Genomic DNA, 16,453 nt, shown 5'->3' on the forward strand with positions numbered 1-16,453 from the left:
GTAAGCATTTCCGGTGTAGAGGTCACAGGCGTGAAACGAGGCACGATGATGTGAACTTCTCACTGCAGGTAATTTTATCTTTCATTTCAGTTTGTATTTAACACGGACATGTCACAGATCGATGCAGGACATAATGTGTGTGTGTGGAAATGAAAGTGGAGATTTTACGTAAACTGATCACGGACTGGAGGAACATTAAATTAACGTTAATTACAACGAAACATTTTAATAGAGCGTGTTTACTACATTTATTACATTATATTTATATTATCCCAGTTTTTAATACATTATAATAACTATTACATATTTAACTAAAATTACAATGATTTACTTTAAAGCTTATTGGTCTCTCATTGCTGTACACATTTAACTATAAGAAGTGTATATAGTTACTATGGTAACAGTACTTATTACGTATTAAACTATGAATATGACATTGTTACTATGGTAACAGTACTTATTACGTATTAAACTATGAATATGACATTGTTACTATGGTAACAGTACTTATTACGTATTAAACTATGAATATGACATTGTTACTATGGTAACTGTACTTATTACGTATTAAACTATGAATATGACATTGTTACTATGGTAACTGTACTTATTACGTATTAAACTATGAATATGACATTGTTACTATGGTAACAGTACTTATTACGTATTAAACTATGAATATGACATTGTTACTATGGTAACTGTACTTATTACGTATTAAACTATGAATATGACATTGTTACTATGGTAACTGTACTTATTACGTATTAAACTATGAATATGACATTGTTACTATGGTAACTGTACTTATTACGTATTAAACTATGAATATGACATTGTTACTATGGTAACTGTACTTATTACATATTAAACTATGAATATGACATTGTTACTATGGTAACTGTACTTATTACGTATTAAACTATGAATATGACATTGTTACTATGGTAACTGTACTTATTACGTATTAAACTATGAATATGACATTGTTACTATGGTAACTGTACTTATTACATATTAAACTATGAATATGACATTGTTACTATGGTAACTGTACTTATTACGTATTAAACTATGAATATGACATTGTTACTATGGTAACTGTACTTATTACGTATTAAACTATGAATATGACATTGTTACTATGGTAACTGTACTTATTACATATTAAACTATGAATATGACATTGTTACTATGGTAACTGTACTTATTACGTATTAAATTTTGAATATGATGTTCTCCACTTATGTTTTAAACTATGAATATGACGTGGTTCCTGTAGTAACAGTACTTATTACGCATCAAACTATGAATGCAACGTTGTTACTATGGTAACTGTACTTATTACGTATTGAACTATGAATATGATGTTGCTGTTATGGTAACTTCATTTATGACCTATGAAACTTAGTAAGCTTATTGGTCTCTTATGTCTGTTACACATTTAACTAGAGATGGGGCGATCGATCGACTTTAAATCGATATCGGCCGATTTTCAATCAAAATATGCTATCGACGATCGGACGATATTTCCCAAATGTAGCCGATCCGATCACTTGATATATAAAGATCATGTTAAGCTTAACAGCTCAGTGAATTGATCCAGACTTTGCGCTACAAAACACGAACCATCACATCACCATTCATCAACCATCATACAGAAACCATCATGAAAGCTCTTCATGACCTAAAATAACATCATTAACGTTGTGCATCATACATACGATGCAATTTTGCTGACTGTAATATTTACTTTAAAAAGATAATTCAACCCGGTCACATCTGAGTCGATTCTATCAGCACATTATTCATTGCTTTTGATGTAAATGAGAACAGAAACGTTACAGAGCCAATCAGAGGCAAAAGTTTATTCATTACCAAATTCGTTAGTTCAGGATCATCTGCTAAACTTTTAGGGTAATCAGAACTTTTAGCTCCACAGACGGAACGAGTCTGACTCGGTGACCGCTCTGTGGTAATAGCGGTTTAATGAAGCTTTTTAATGTAAGAAAGTCACACAAAATGTTCTGTAGTAGCTGGTGTTTATTTAAAACCACGACATTTAATTAATAACAGTAAACACGGAGAGAGAAACTTACGCGTCACATTCGACTCCTGAATCAGAATCATTTAAAGCGACACTGTGAACAAAGCGTTTTTTTTAAAGAAACACACACACGCTGTTGCTTTCGGTTTATCTTCACTGTGAGGCTCTTTTTAAGTTTTTTTCAGACTAAACTGGATAACATTAAACCTGTGTGTGTGTGTGGTCAGTTAGACTAATAAGATATGTCTCCTGTGGGTGAAAAAAATAATTGTTTGGTTACTTTATTATTTACTGCTGATTTTGCGCAAAAAATTGCATGTCATCCCCCTCCCTTACCCCCCCCCCCCTTACCCCCCGATCGAAATCGACTATCGGCCGATTGCCCTGAAAGGAGATCGGAGATCGCAATCGATGCCAAAAAACCCGATCGGTCCATCTCTACATTTAACTATAATTAAGTGTATATTGTTACTATGGTAACTGTACTTATTACGTATTAAACTATGAATTTGATGTTACTATAAAAACTATACTTATTAGGTATTAAACTATAAATATGACATTGTTACTATGGTAAATGTATTTATTACGTATTCAACTATGAATATAACGTGGTTCCTGTAGTAACTAAACTTGCGACATTGTTACTATGGTAACTGTATATACCCAACTAACTCTGTTTTTTTTTTCTAGTAAACTGAACCTCAAAGCAAATATATGGAGTTCCCAGGTCAAAGACAACCTGATAATTTAGTCGCTCCAACCCTGAGAGGAAGAATGGACCGCGTGTTACCCTCTGAACGTCGCACATCTAAGGTATGGGAGCACTATACCCAACTCAGTATGCACCGAGTCCAGTGTAATCACTGCAAGAGGCAGCTCTCTTTCCACAACAGCACCACCTCGATGAGGGAGCACCTGGGACGTAAGCACAGCATTCGTGACGGAGCAATCCCACCACCCAACACAGCCGATGTCCCTAATCACTCGGCGTTACGTCAACCCGTGGTTCAGTCCAGTTTACTTAATGGCAGATTCACAGCACCCAGTACCACAGCTGATGCCCAAGCTGGTGCTTTTCAGCCTGTAGTGCCTGTTATTGTCAAAGAGGAGCAGCACGAGGAACAATCAGTTGAGGCAGTTGAGGTCAAACATGCCTGCACTTCATTTGCCCCTACTTCAGCCGGTGGGGGAGGCACTTCGAATTCGAACTCCATTCACGGTCAGGACATAGAGCCAACTTATGGATTTTCTCCAGACAACATCAACAGCAGTAGTGCCAGCACTGGCACCAGGGGTTGCAGTGACAAGCGTGCGGGTGTCTTCACTGATCTTATATTGGAGATGGTGTATAGAGACCTGCAACCTTTTTCAGTAGTGGAAGAAAGAGGATTCAGACTCCTGCTTAGTTGCCTTGAGCCGAATTACCCAGTACCATCACCTTCCTTGCTTGGGAACCTTCTATGGCATCGCTACCATATACTCAAACAAGGCCTTCAGCAGCATCTTCAAACGGGTCTCGCTCCTCGCTGTCTCGCACTTTGCACTGAACACTGGCGCTCTGTGGAAGGCTGTGGGGCTAATGGGAACGGTCAGTTGTACATCACCGTGAGTGCACATTTCGTCGACTCCAACTGGCACCTGGCTCGCTGCGTTCTTGAGACCCGTCCAATCCCAGAATACGACAGACAGCCCAACAATAGTGGGCCTGCCAAGCTTGCAGACACACTTAAAGCAGTTCTGTCAGAGTTCCAGCTTCCTGAGAGTTATGTGTCCTGTGTTGTTTACGACACGTTCTGGGTTACTCAGAGCAGGGCACAAGGAAACATGTCTCTTGATCAGGATTATCAACAAGAATTTCTCGGACCCAGTCGTACTCCAGTTCAGTCCCTCCCAGAGGGTTGGGAACCCATTCTTTGTGCAGGGAAGGCTCTTAAACTCTGCGTCCAGGAAGGACTTTATGTTGATACTGTCAGACAGGCTCTTGCAGACGCCCGGGGAATTGTCCTACACTTTCAGCACGATAGTAACGCTGCTGCAGCTCTTCATCAGAAAGCCGAGGCTGCCAACAAAGGACCGGCGAGCTTGGTCCTGGATGACCCGGGACGCTGGGCTACATCTATCGACATGTGCGAGAGCCTCCTGGAGCTGAAGTGGGTGGTCAGCTCAGTGCTGGAGGAGCAAAAGGCAGCATCTAATCTGGCCGACCATCAGTGGCGTTTATTACACGAATTGGTCCCGGTGCTACGAACCGTCCGCATCGCGGCGTCCTTCCTGAGCGAGGACATCAATGCTGCGATTTCTTCCTTGATGCCATGCCTCCAAGGAGTGTCCCGACTCTTGGCGCAGAACTTGGCAGAGTGCAGCTGCCCTGTGGTCAGGGAGGTCATGGAAAGGATCCGCAATGGGATGGAGAAGCATTGGCAGCTGAGTGACGAAGAAGCTCTGCTCGACAGTCCCGCCGTGCTGTCTTCGTTTTTGGACCCAAGATTTAAGGAGATGCGATTTCTCAGCCCACATGCCCGTAGCAAATTGCACGTCAAGGTCAAAGAGCTCTTGTCAGTCCAGGCTTATACGGATGACGGGGAGGTGGACCAAGTAGACAGAGGCTTGGAAACGCCAAGGGAACCTGCTGCTTTGGGATTGGTTGATGCATTGCCCATGCCTACGATGGCGTCCCTGGATTCACCCGATTCATGCGCTTCGGCGGAGGAAGGCGACAGCATTGAACTTCAGCAGAATGAAAACTTCGGAGCCGTCTCATCTCCAGAAAACGCCAATGAAAGCGTTCTTATGGGTTCACCTTCCAAACCTACAAGCAGCCAGAAAAGAACTGCCAGTGTAGCCGGACTGGCGTCTCCCGTGAGGAGCGATCGGCAGCTCATCGCCAGGATGAGAATGAGCCCCGTTCCTCAAAGCATGTACGATATTCTTCTAGGAGAGGATCCGACAGAACGGATGCCCGAAATCCACCAGCAGCTAGAGAATTACATAGCGGAGCCACTGTGCAAACGGAGCCTGTCTCCACTTCACTGGTGGCACGCCAAGGAGCACAGATTCCCCGCGGTCGCCAGACTCGCTCGAAAGTACCTCTCGATCCCGGCGACCGCCATCCCTGCCGATCGGGCGTTCGCACCCAGGGAGTCTCCCGCGGCCCACAGGAGAGCTATGTTAGGGTCCAAACATCTCGACCATATATTGTTTCTCAATCAGAACTGTGATTACATGGAGCAGCTGAAGAGCGGTCCGTCAGGGCATCGTGAAAGTGACCGTGGCCTGACTGGGAACCAAAGCAGAGACAATCTCTATCAGACCTTGGTGTCTTATGACAATAAGGTCTAGATGAAGATGGACATCAGGCTCTCCTGCAAGCAACGTACAGTTGAAGTTGACGGTTTCCATACTTGTTCATACTGAATGATTGGAAACCATACTTCTTTGTGTAAATAATGTATTTTTATTAGATATATTTTGTGTTTTCTGGGGGAATCTACAAGTCAAAAATATACATAGAGCAAACCTAGCAACAAGTTTTTTCTATAGTTACCTTAAAACTCAACTGAAGTTTGGTGGCCACCTCCTTGTTTCTACACTCACTGTCCATTTTATCGGCTTCACTTGGAAGCTTTTTTAGCCTGCTTTCACCCTGTTCTTCAATGGTCAGGACCTCACAGGACCCCCACAGAGCAGGTATTATTTAGGTGGTGGATGATTCTAAGCACTGCAGTGACACTGACATGGACATGGTGATGAGTGGATCAGACACAGCAGCACTGTCACTGCTGGACTGAGAATAGTCCACCAACCAAATATATCCAGCCAACAGCACCCCGTGTGCAGCATCCTGTGACCACTGATGAAGGTCTAGAAGATGACCGACTCAAACAGCAGCAATAGACGAGCGATCGTCTCTGACTTTACATCTACGAGGTGGACCAACTAGGTAGGAGTGTCTAATAGAGTGGACACGGTATTTAAATCCACTCATACCAGCACAACACACTCTAACACACCACCACCATGTCAGTGTCAGTGCAGTCCTGAGAATGATCCACCACCTAAATAATACCTGCTCTGTAGTGGTCCTGTGGGGGTCCTGACCATTGAAGAACAGGGTGAAAGGGGGATAACAAAGCATGCAGGGAAACAGATGGACTACAGTCAGTAATTGTAGAACTACAAAGTGCTTCTATATGGTAAGTGGAGCTGATAAAATGGACAGTGAGTGGTGGTCTTAATTGTTTTCACAGAGACGTTTTGCATAAAGCGTAGTCACAGTGATTGACATGACTGCTCGTTGTGACTGTTGTTTTTGCTGCTTTCAGGTCATCCTGCAGCTTTTTTCTTTAGTGTTGTTTGGCGCACCTGACTAAAACGAGGTCACATGTGGTTTACACGTGGTTTCATTAGCATTCCACTTGTGGATTATCGTTGACGTGTTTCAAAGCTACTTGCTTGTGTTGATGATGACGTTCACCATCATTTTTTATATATATTATTATTTTATATGTCTGAATACTTTATTTGTCAATTTCGTTTTATAAACATACGATTACATACGGTTTTTGTTCTTACTGTCTATTGTAATGTCAAAAGTTGGGAAGTATGTCAATTTCAAATATATTAAGTAGCAAAAACATACACAATTGGTTGATATGAATGTTGTTTATCTAAGAAGCTCATTGGGGCCTGCGATTATTTAACTAATTAGGATTAGATGAAGAATAAATACAGAATCTGATTCCTGTTCCGTATAAGGAAACGATCACACTACCTTTCCTCTTTAGTTTCTGGAGTTCTGGAGGATCTAATCTTTGTCTTGTGACTCTGATATCGTCATTGTTATGCTACACCAACTGGACCATTTTATGTGTTTAATAAATACTGTCTAAGTGATTTGTGTTCAGCTACATCATAAAGTAACATCATAAATGCCAAGTCCATGCATGTGTACACAGTAATGTTCTGTAACTCATAGCATCATATACTGGTCCAGTCATGTAACAGTCATGTAACTAATGAACTGCATGTCAGATTGGACACTTGGACAGTTTTATTTGCAAAAGAGAAGCTCAGCTGTCTGGTCTGGTTAGCCACAAATAGGCTGGTTTGTATTTTAAATAAAATGAAGAAAGAAAAAAATGAGGATTGGTTGTATCTAACATCAATACATTGAGAAGCCATCAGACATCAGACGCACGCTGTTCATTTTATCAGCTCCACTTACCATATAGAAGCACTTTGTAGTTCTACAATTACTGACAGTAGTCCATCTGTTTCTCTACATACCTTTTTAACCTGCTTTCACCCTGTTCTTCAATGGTCAGGACCACCACAGAGCAGGTATTATTTAGGTGGTGGGTCATTCTCAGCACTGCAGTGGCACTGACATGGTGGTGGTGTGTTAGTGGATCAGACACAGCAGCTCTGCTGGAGTTTTTAAACACTGTGTCCACTCACTGTCCACTCTATTAGACACTCCTACCTAGTTGGTCCACTTTGTAGATGTGAAGTCAGAGACAATCGCTCATCTATTGCTGCTGTTTGAGTCAGTCATCTTTGAGATCTTCATCAGTGGTCACAGGACGCTGCTCACGGGGTGCTGTGGGCTGGATATTTTTGGTTGGTGGACTATTCTCAGTCCAGCAATGACAGTGAGTGGACATGGTGTTTAAAAAATTCCAGCAGCGCTGCTGTGTCTGATCCACTCATACCAGCACAACACACACTAACACTGTGTCACTGCAGAGAAATAGATGGACTACAGTCAGTAATTGTAGAACTACAAAGTGCTTCTATATGGTAAGTGGAGCTGATAAAATGGACAGTGAGTGTAGAAACAAGGAGGTGGTTTTAATGTTATGGCTGATCAGTGTATATATAGTTTCAAAAATATGAAACAGTTTGAAAGGTGGTACAAATTCCAGCTGTTGGAGATACAGTGTATATATAACATATTTTCTTCATTCGTAGATAAGAACTTTAAACAATTAAAGATTAAACATTAACAAACAAAACATTTATGGATTAAGAAATAAAAAAGTATCATGTTGTTAGAATCATGAAACCCATAACAGATTGAACATCAGGATTATTATTACAAGCTTGGTTCATATAGGTAAATGTACTATGTTGTACTATTGACCACTCTACACATTTTTAGAGCCCCAGTTGGCATCTAACCTGTCTTGTTCACGCCAACTGTCCACACATGACCTCTCTCTCTCCTGCTGCCGGTGGGCTTTCATATGAGCGCTGCGACTCTTTACCTTATCAAAACACCTGTAAAAAAACAACATTTGCCCAAACGATGATCAGATGTTTTATAAAAATATGTAATTTTTAATGTCTTCTTCACATGGACACGCCTACGATTGATTAAATTAAATTGATTGATTAAATTTATTTTTTCAGTCGCACCACTTGCTAAAAACTGAGCCTCCAACTTTGTGTTATGTTCCAGCATGACTGCCCCATCCGTAAAGACATAAAGTGTAGTTAGTTTGGTGTGAAGGAACGTCAGTGTAGTGTTTCCTAACCTGCCACACTCCTCACACGTATATTCCCTGTTCTGAGCAGACTGGTCCTCATTTGTCCCCTTTGGTCTGTTTAAAGACTTCCTGATGCCAGTTTTACTCTCGCATTGCTCCTCTGTTCCACCAGTTTTATCTGCTCTACTGCGCCGCTTAAACTTCTTCAGTTTCTTTGTGGCGTAATAATACTCCACACACTGGACGACAGATTTGGTCTGCAACTGGAAAGAAAATCATTGTGATTACTGAATTGCTGTATATGTAGTGGCAGCGTTTCACCACTGTTTTGTCTGTAGTGTGTGTGTTTTGTTTGTCTGCACTGTGTATATTTTGTTTGTCTGCACTGTGTATATTTTGTTTGTCTGCACTGTGTATATTTTGTTTGTCTGCACTGTGTATATTTTGTTGGTCTGCACTGTGTATATTTTGTTTGTCTGCACTGTGTATATTTTGTTGGTCTGCACTGTGTGTGTTTTGTCTGCACTGCGGATGTTTGGTCTGTACTGTGTGTGTTTTGTCTGCACTGTGTGTGTTTTGTCTGCACTGTGTGTTTTGTTTGTCTGCACTGTGTATATTTTGTTGGTCTGCACTGTGTGTGTTTTGTCTGCACTGTGTATATTTTGTCTGTACTGTATATATTTTGTCTGCACTGTGTGTGTTTTGTCTGTACTGTGTATATTTTGTCTGTGCTGTGTGTGTTTTGTCTGCACTGTGTATGTTTTGTCTGTGCTGTGTATGTTTTGTCTGCACTGTGTATGTTTTGTCTGCACTGTGTATGTTTTGTCTGTACTGTGTATATTTTGTCTGCACTGTGTATGTTTTGTCTGTACTGTGTATATTTTGTTTGTCTGCACTGTGTATGTTTTGTCTGTGCTGTGTATGTTTTGTCTGCACTGTGTGTGTTTTGTCTGCACTGTGTATGTTTTGTCTGTACTGTGTATGTTTTGTCTGCACTGTGTATGTTTTGTCTGTGCTGTGTATGTTTTGTCTGCACTGTGTATGTTTTGTCTGCACTGTGTATGTTTTGTCTGCACTGTGTATGTTTTGTCTGTACTGTGTATATTTTGTCTGCACTGTGTATGTTTTGTCTGTGCTGTGTATGTTTTGTCTGCACTGTGTATGTTTTGTCTGTGCTGTGTATGTTTTGTCTGCACTGTGTGTGTTTTGTCTGCACTGTGTATATTTTGTCTGTGCTGTGTATGTTTTGTCTGCGCTGTGTATGTTTTGTCTGTACTGTGTATGTTTTGTCTGCACTGTGTATGTTTTGTCTGCACTGTGTATGTTTTGTCTGCACTGTGTGTGTTTTGTCTGCACTCCGGATGTTTGGTCTGTACTGTATATGTTTTGTTTGCTGTGTGTATTGCATTGTGTGAACTTGTATATAGCTGAATGACAATATAAGCCTCTTGAACTCCTGAACAGAGGTATTTCATACATCCTACCATTTTTTGGATCTGCTGAAAATCTTTGTTGTGACTGACCAGAGCTTTCCGGAAGAGTCTAATCTCCTGAGCACTCCACCGGTCTGAACCTGCCGTTTAAAGGAGAGGATCGATGAATGGGAGCTACTTTGCTGTCTGTGAAAAGCCAGCCGTATCGACTCGCCGCCCAAAGCTTAATGAACTATACCTGTATAATGGTAGTCACTCAGTGGATGGCAGGAAGTCCTGTAATCTCCTCTCATTAAAAGTAGATCCAGTGCAGCCTTGAGAAAAAAAAAACATTATTAGAACTAAAATATGTACATGTGCTGTAGTAAACTTATTCTCACCTTTTGGGCATTTAAAATCACCACTGAAAGAACGCTGGTACAAACTTACTAGTATATCTCCTTGGACTTCATGCAGGCAGTGAAGTGCAAGTTCAGTGTTGGTGCCCCCTCCTGGTAGCACACTGGAACAGCACAAGTCTAGAAACGCCTCAACTGCAGAACAAAAACGCACACTAAAGACTCAAGACCTTTTAAATACGGGTGGAAAAGCTAACACGCTAGCCAACTACTGCTGAGATGTTGAATCTTGAGTTCGAATCTCAGCTGTGCTATCAACCAGCCGAGTGCCCCCACACAGGCACAACTGGATTCCATTGCAGGCAGGCTAAAAAAAATGCAGCCGGCGAATATGCGGATGACTAGATTGGGAGCGAATTGGGACAGACACTGAGACAACCTGCACTTCACAAGTGTGGCTTTGTAGTAAGAGAGTGCAGGTGCTAGACTGGCCTGTCTGCAGTCCAACGAAGCTCAATACAACATGGCACCCCAGACTGTTCAGAAGATGAGTGTTAAAAAAACATTGAGGCGGTAAAAAAAACATTAATGACAATAGAGAGCTTAATTGTTTGGAAACTGACCACACTCATAATCACAGTTGTGTCATAGTTGTCATTTTTCACCCATTTTACCCATTAAAGGTCCAAAAATTACAATTTTGGAGCTGACTGTAAAAGAAAAAAAAAAAAAACCTCGTTTTTGTGTCTCTGGATTAGTGGGCAGGTCTCCCCATGGAGTCCAGATGAGCTGGGCGGGGTGTTCGTCGTACAGCATGAGCAATGGATTGCGTAACGGAGGGATCTCAGCCTGGAAACATGAACCCACGTTGATCCGTCTACACAGTAAGGAAATCATATGAGGACATCATTGGGAACTGTGTACTTAGTAAATTATATATATAATGTACATAATACATATAATGTTGGTGTTGCGATGTCCACACAGTAGTTTTATCATCGATGGAGGAGGTGACTTACGGCTTTATGCTGACCACAGTGTTGTCCATCATTAAAGAGATTCCTTCTTTTCTATCTAAAGAAGCCAGAAAGAGAAGAAAAAGTTTGTGAACACTTTACAACCTCAGACACGCCTGCATCAAATGCTCAAAAATGGTCTGATCCTAAATCAAGTCATAATAGTAGACAAACTAAGCAAGTATGTGAACCTCTGGGGTAAGAGTGGTGTTTGGGTCTCAGTTTAGGTGATGCATGCTATTGCCAGACCGGCCGTCTTCAGAGACACGACTGACTAGGTCTGAGGGGGGTGGCCGAACCTTGTGATGGACTGGCACAATTCATGCCTTATTCATGCGCCCAATTTCTTTAAGCAATTTTTAAATGGGCACTATATGGCCAATCGTTTGCGGACACCATGAACACCATGAACACCGCCTCTATTAAAAGTTTTTTTAAATCTTAATAAAACATACAAATGTCTTGCAAGTGTACATAAATATTTAACCACTAATCCTTTAATAAGACATTAAAAATTAATATAAAATAAAAAATATATGAATAAAATTAAATAAAATTAAAAATATATGAATAAAATTAAATAAAACAAAAAATATATTTATCAAATTTAATAAAAAATATATGAATAAAATTTTAAACAGTTAAAAATATATTAATAAAAATTTTTTTATATATATATTAATAAAAATAAATAAAGTAAAAAATATATTAATAAAATTTAATAAAATAAAAAATATATGAATAAAATTTAATAAAAACTATGAATAAAATTAAATAAATATATGAATAAAATTATATACAAAATATATGAATAAAATTAAATAAATATATAAATAAAATTAAATAAAAACTATGAATAAAATAAAAATATATTAATACAATTTAATAAAATAAATATATTAATAAAATTAAATAAAAAATACATAAATAATAATAAAAAAGAATACCAAGAACACAGCCATATAATGAATAACATAAATAACATCAGTCTGCTCACCACAAATAATACATATATTTATTTTTTGAAATTTTTGTGCCAATTCAGGGACTGATGTTGGATGAGGAGACCTGGCCTACTTTATGTACAGGGGTACAGTCATTCTAGAATAGCTAGGGCATTCCCCAAACTGTCAACACAATTTTGAAAGGATATAATTGACTTTAGATGCGCGGTAGCAATGAGTGCGACACATCAAAACTCGAAGTGGTGTCCACAACTTTTGGCCATATATTATATTATTATGATTATATCAGGTTGAAATGAAATCTAAGGGGTTCACAAACTTTTTTGCAACTGTAGATGAAAAAACCTGAGACTTCTTAATGATGCCCACGTTTAGTCTGTTACCCACCCACTGATGCTGTATGAGTGCTGGATGGGGGCAGGTATGGCTGGCATTGTGGCAGGGTGTTGAAGTAGAGGCCGGTGCCTGGGCGTAGCGGGCTGAGCATGGGTTGAGGAGTGTAAGGAGGGAGGTGCAGGTTTAGCAGCCGGTCGGCAAGGTAGCTGGGTGAACGCAGCTGGCTCGGGTAACCCCCCGTCGCACGGATTCCCAGCTCACGCTCACGGGATTGGTGTGGGGATAAACCAGATTGATGACACGTCTCGGTCGGGCTTTCGGTGTTCTGATTCATCTTTATCTGTTGGGAGATTATTATTTATAATATGATCACATGATCAAGTCTTTTACAGAGTGTCCCTGTTAAATGAGACGACCTGATTCGAGACAGGAACAGAAACGGGCATGATCAGAGGCGAAAGCTGGACCCCATCTGACTCCTGGGACCGGTCATCGTCTCTGTCCACTCTTGCACCCTGCCACAGAAAATAAGTGAGATGAGGTTAATTTATGCAAACCTGGTTTATGCCTCATTGGGTGTTTAGAGGTGTCTAAAGGGGTTGAGGTCAGACCTGTAGGACATACACTGATCGTTGTGTCCATTACCTGATCCAGTTCAGCACAAATGGATGGAGGAGCTTGAGAAAGTGAAGATGAGGATGCCGCATGCTGATTACATGGGTATTTTAGGTATGTCCTGAGAAAGAATCAAACATTTCCTTTATTATAAACTTAAACAACATCTGTGGTTCTCAAACTGTGGTATGAAGAACAACCAGTAATCAAGCATTGTATTAGGTTCACCTATCTATCTATCATACGGATGGACTTTGTGGGTATACTATTATTGACTGTAGCTCCTTTGTTGCTCTGAAGACTGTGCCACCCGTGGCGTCCAAACGATACACCAAAAACTCCTACGATTCCTTAAAACCTCCCAAGGATCAAAAACAATCTATAATATAACACAAGGGCGGCACGGTGGGTAGCACTGTCGCCTCACAGTAAGAAGGTCCTGGGTACGATCCCTTTCTGTGCGGCGTTTGCATGTTCTCCCCGTCCAAAAACATGCAGTCAGGTTAATTGGAGACACTGAGTTGCCCTATAGGTGTGTGTGTGTCTGCCCTGCGATGGACTGGCGCCCCGTCCAGGGTGTTACTGTGTGCCTTGCGCCCATTGATTCAAACTGGTCCACCACATTGCAGAGGCTACTGGTTAGACATCAGTGTACCACGAGATGCTGTCACGTCCACTGGGTTCTCCAAACTACGGAAGGCACCAGCAGCTCCTAGGCTCCAAACATCTGGGCTGGCAGAAGGCTTTATGTTCGAAAGGTTCAGATTCCCTGCTACAGAGGAGAACCCAGGATAACTGTAAACAGAACGACTCTCAAGTGAGAATATAACAGATTCCTGACCTGCTTCCAGACTGTCTTGTATTTTCTTTGACAGCAGCAGCACTTCCTCCCTGTAGAGTAAAATAAAAAAAATAAAACTACCCTGAATAAACCAATCCCGCCAACTCTTAAAGAATCTTTGTATAACTGATGTAAACTAAAGTGGGGCCAAGCATTCTCAGCCCACTTGCACATAAAAATGTTTGTATTTTGCTCGTATCTTGAATTTATTACAATGTTTATTTATTACAAACCCTAAATTCAATAAAAAGCAATAACAACTTGATATCCCAAAGCATGATTTCACAATAGCCCAAAGAACATCTTGTGATGTTACTATGTTACTGAATTCTTGGTTTTCTTTGGTTTAGGTCAACTGACCATGAAGAAAGATACGTAACAGTCAGGGCTTCTTTGGCCTTTAAGTAGTTGCTTGCAAGCTAATTTAAGAATAATGTTAAGTGGAAGCATTTTCATACTGGTCTCAGACTTTTGGTAGTCTCACACAGCCAAATCGTAACAAGAATACACACTGGGACACACATTTATAACCCCCTTCTGAAAGCTGTAAGCTTGGTGACCAAAAACCACTGCATCCCACACTACTACACTAAATGTGACACCATGCAATGCAATACCTTGTTCGTATGAAAGAGGGCCCCGTCTTTACTAAAGGATTCCAACGCCACCTGGCTGGGAGAGACAAGAGAAGCAGGTCGGGGTCTGGGTCGTCTTTGCGTAATGAGTCTAGGAGAAGGTAGTGGAGGGGTGGGAATGTTCACAGCTTTTAAGGTCTTCTTTACTATCATTTTCCTTGTTTTGGATTCGTCTTGCGTTGGTGCTGTATGAAAATCGGTCCCATTAGAGGAACCTGGCTGTGCTACTAATGAGGCATCATGATTTGATCCTGCGCATGGCATCGCATCATTGATCAAAGAATCTTGCTGCTTACTGTGAGGTTTGACCTGCCATAGGCTATGCTTTGATGTACTGGACTGGCTCTTTTCGGGACAGCCTGGAAAAACCCGACTTTCCATTTTAGATTCAGACACTTTGAGGTTCGTTCCTGGAATATTTCTGGAATTCTCCCAAACTTTGATCTCTGGGTTTGATTCAAACTGGTCCACCACATTGCTGAGACTCAAAGGCCACTGGTTAGACATAAGTGTACTATGAGATGCTGTCACGTCCACTGGGTTCTCCAGACTACGGAAGGCACCAGCAGCTCCTAGGCCCCAAACATCTGGGCTAACAGAGGGTGTTATGTTCATAAGGTTGGGTTCCTCAGAGTAGCAGCACAAGCCAAGATTCCCTGCTACAGAGGAGAACCCAGGATAACTGTAAATAGAATGACACTCAAGATTAAAAACAGAAGCAGGTTTGGGAGGTGGAAGGAGGAAGGAATGGTAATCATTTAAGACTGCAGGGAACTTTGGAGGTTTCCAGCATGGTTGGTCAGAACTGAAGGTATTTGGCATGTACACTGTATGTTGGCTGGCACAATGACGTTTTAGTGAGCGGTGGTCATAATAGGTCTTCTGGCATCCAGGATGAGTGCAGAGATAAGCATTCCTCCTCTGGTGAATCAGCAAATGCCCTGTGCTGTAAAGAGTGGAATGATACGGATGCTAGTTATTAGTTTAATATGTTTATATGATCAAAAGTATGTGGACACCTGACCATCAGCCTGGCCCCTCTACCTGATCTGGCCTTTGCGCATCAAACTGACATACAAAAAGTTACTCACAGATGATCATGGCGCTTAAACCCTTGCTTGCAGATGTTACACACGTGAGGTCTGTCTGACTGATGAGTGAGCAGGTGTTTGTTGAGGGCATTAGTAGTCCTGAATACTTTAAAACACTCGAGGCATTTCTGTTTATGGACTGTGACCGTCTGCATTACCTCTGTAGAGACCAGATCATTTCCAAACAGAGGATCTGTGTCCTTTATTGAAGAACCTGTAGGGGATAAAGGAACAATGCACAGTTGGTGTGGATTACAAACTAAAGTTGGCAGTGAAATCCCATTTTTCACCACCAAGCATAAACGGCAAGTCTTGGACACTAACAATACTGGCCCATCCATGAACATAAGCATCCCAGATCCTCAAGTACCACGATGCAGCTTTGGTTTACCCCCTTCACTTAAACCTTCAGGTACTTACCAGGCCCCTTGCTGTCCTCAGACTCAGCATCAATCCAAAGCTGATGTTGCTCTAAAGCTGGCAGGGGTGGCAGAGGTGCGTTCAAGGGGCTGATTAGGATCATATCATGCTCATGGGGCAGATTTTCAGTTCCTGAGAGAAGAGGAACATTCTCATCTGAAGGATCTATAGCCTCCATGACATGATGATCTGAAGTGATGGGACACACCTGATCTTCAGCCATGC

General features: G+C 41.2%; 1 protein-coding gene and 1 long non-coding RNA gene across 4 annotated transcripts; one reads left to right on the plus strand and one right to left on the minus strand.

Annotated features, from left to right (window-relative positions):
- The first annotated feature begins 3 nt into the window (after nt 1–3).
- Nucleotides 4–11,193, plus strand: LOC134303497 (uncharacterized). Its single transcript, XR_010007654.1, has 3 exons — nt 4–68; nt 2,741–2,863; nt 11,068–11,193. It is a non-coding gene; the product is annotated as an uncharacterized LOC134303497 (long non-coding RNA).
- On the minus strand, nt 7,298–16,453 carry znf541 (zinc finger protein 541). 3 transcript variants are annotated; one of them, XM_062988928.1, is made up of 15 exons: nt 16,229–16,453; nt 15,809–16,022; nt 15,544–15,663; nt 14,700–15,399; nt 14,083–14,132; nt 13,272–13,362; nt 13,043–13,141; nt 12,678–12,966; nt 11,329–11,383; nt 11,044–11,186; nt 10,401–10,504; nt 10,210–10,285; nt 10,023–10,111; nt 8,587–8,801; nt 7,298–8,329 (listed from the first exon to the last, which is right to left on the minus strand). In XM_062988928.1, the coding sequence occupies exons 1-15, from the start codon at nt 16,449–16,451 to the stop codon at nt 8,197–8,199; spliced, it is 2,601 nt and encodes an 866-aa protein (XP_062844998.1). In that variant the 5' UTR covers nt 16,452–16,453; the 3' UTR covers nt 7,298–8,196. The 3 variants fall into 3 exon arrangements, with proteins under 3 accessions (XP_062844998.1, XP_062844999.1, XP_062844997.1); XM_062988929.1 differs by lacking the exon at nt 15,544–15,663 and having other exon boundaries at nt 14,700–14,754; XM_062988927.1 differs by having other exon boundaries at nt 14,700–15,663.

The sequence above is a fragment of the Trichomycterus rosablanca genome, chromosome 26 (genome assembly GCF_030014385.1).
Source record: "Trichomycterus rosablanca isolate fTriRos1 chromosome 26, fTriRos1.hap1, whole genome shotgun sequence".
Lineage (NCBI taxonomy): Eukaryota > Metazoa > Chordata > Actinopteri > Siluriformes > Trichomycteridae > Trichomycterus > Trichomycterus rosablanca.

Bases quoted from the DNA above. Each gene is read 5' to 3' on its own strand.
- znf541 (XM_062988927.1), bottom strand. From the start codon at position 16,451: ATGGCTGAAGATCAGGTGTGTCCCATCACTTCAGATCATCATGTCATG. The intron at 14,133-14,699 runs GTATTGCATTGC...TTTACTCTACAG, and splicing joins CCCTCTTTCATACGAACAAG to GGAGGAAGTGCTGCTGCTGT. The intron at 11,384-12,677 runs GTGGGTAACAGA...TGGCTTCTTTAG, and splicing joins CACTCATACAGCATCAGTGG to ATAGAAAAGAAGGAATCTCT.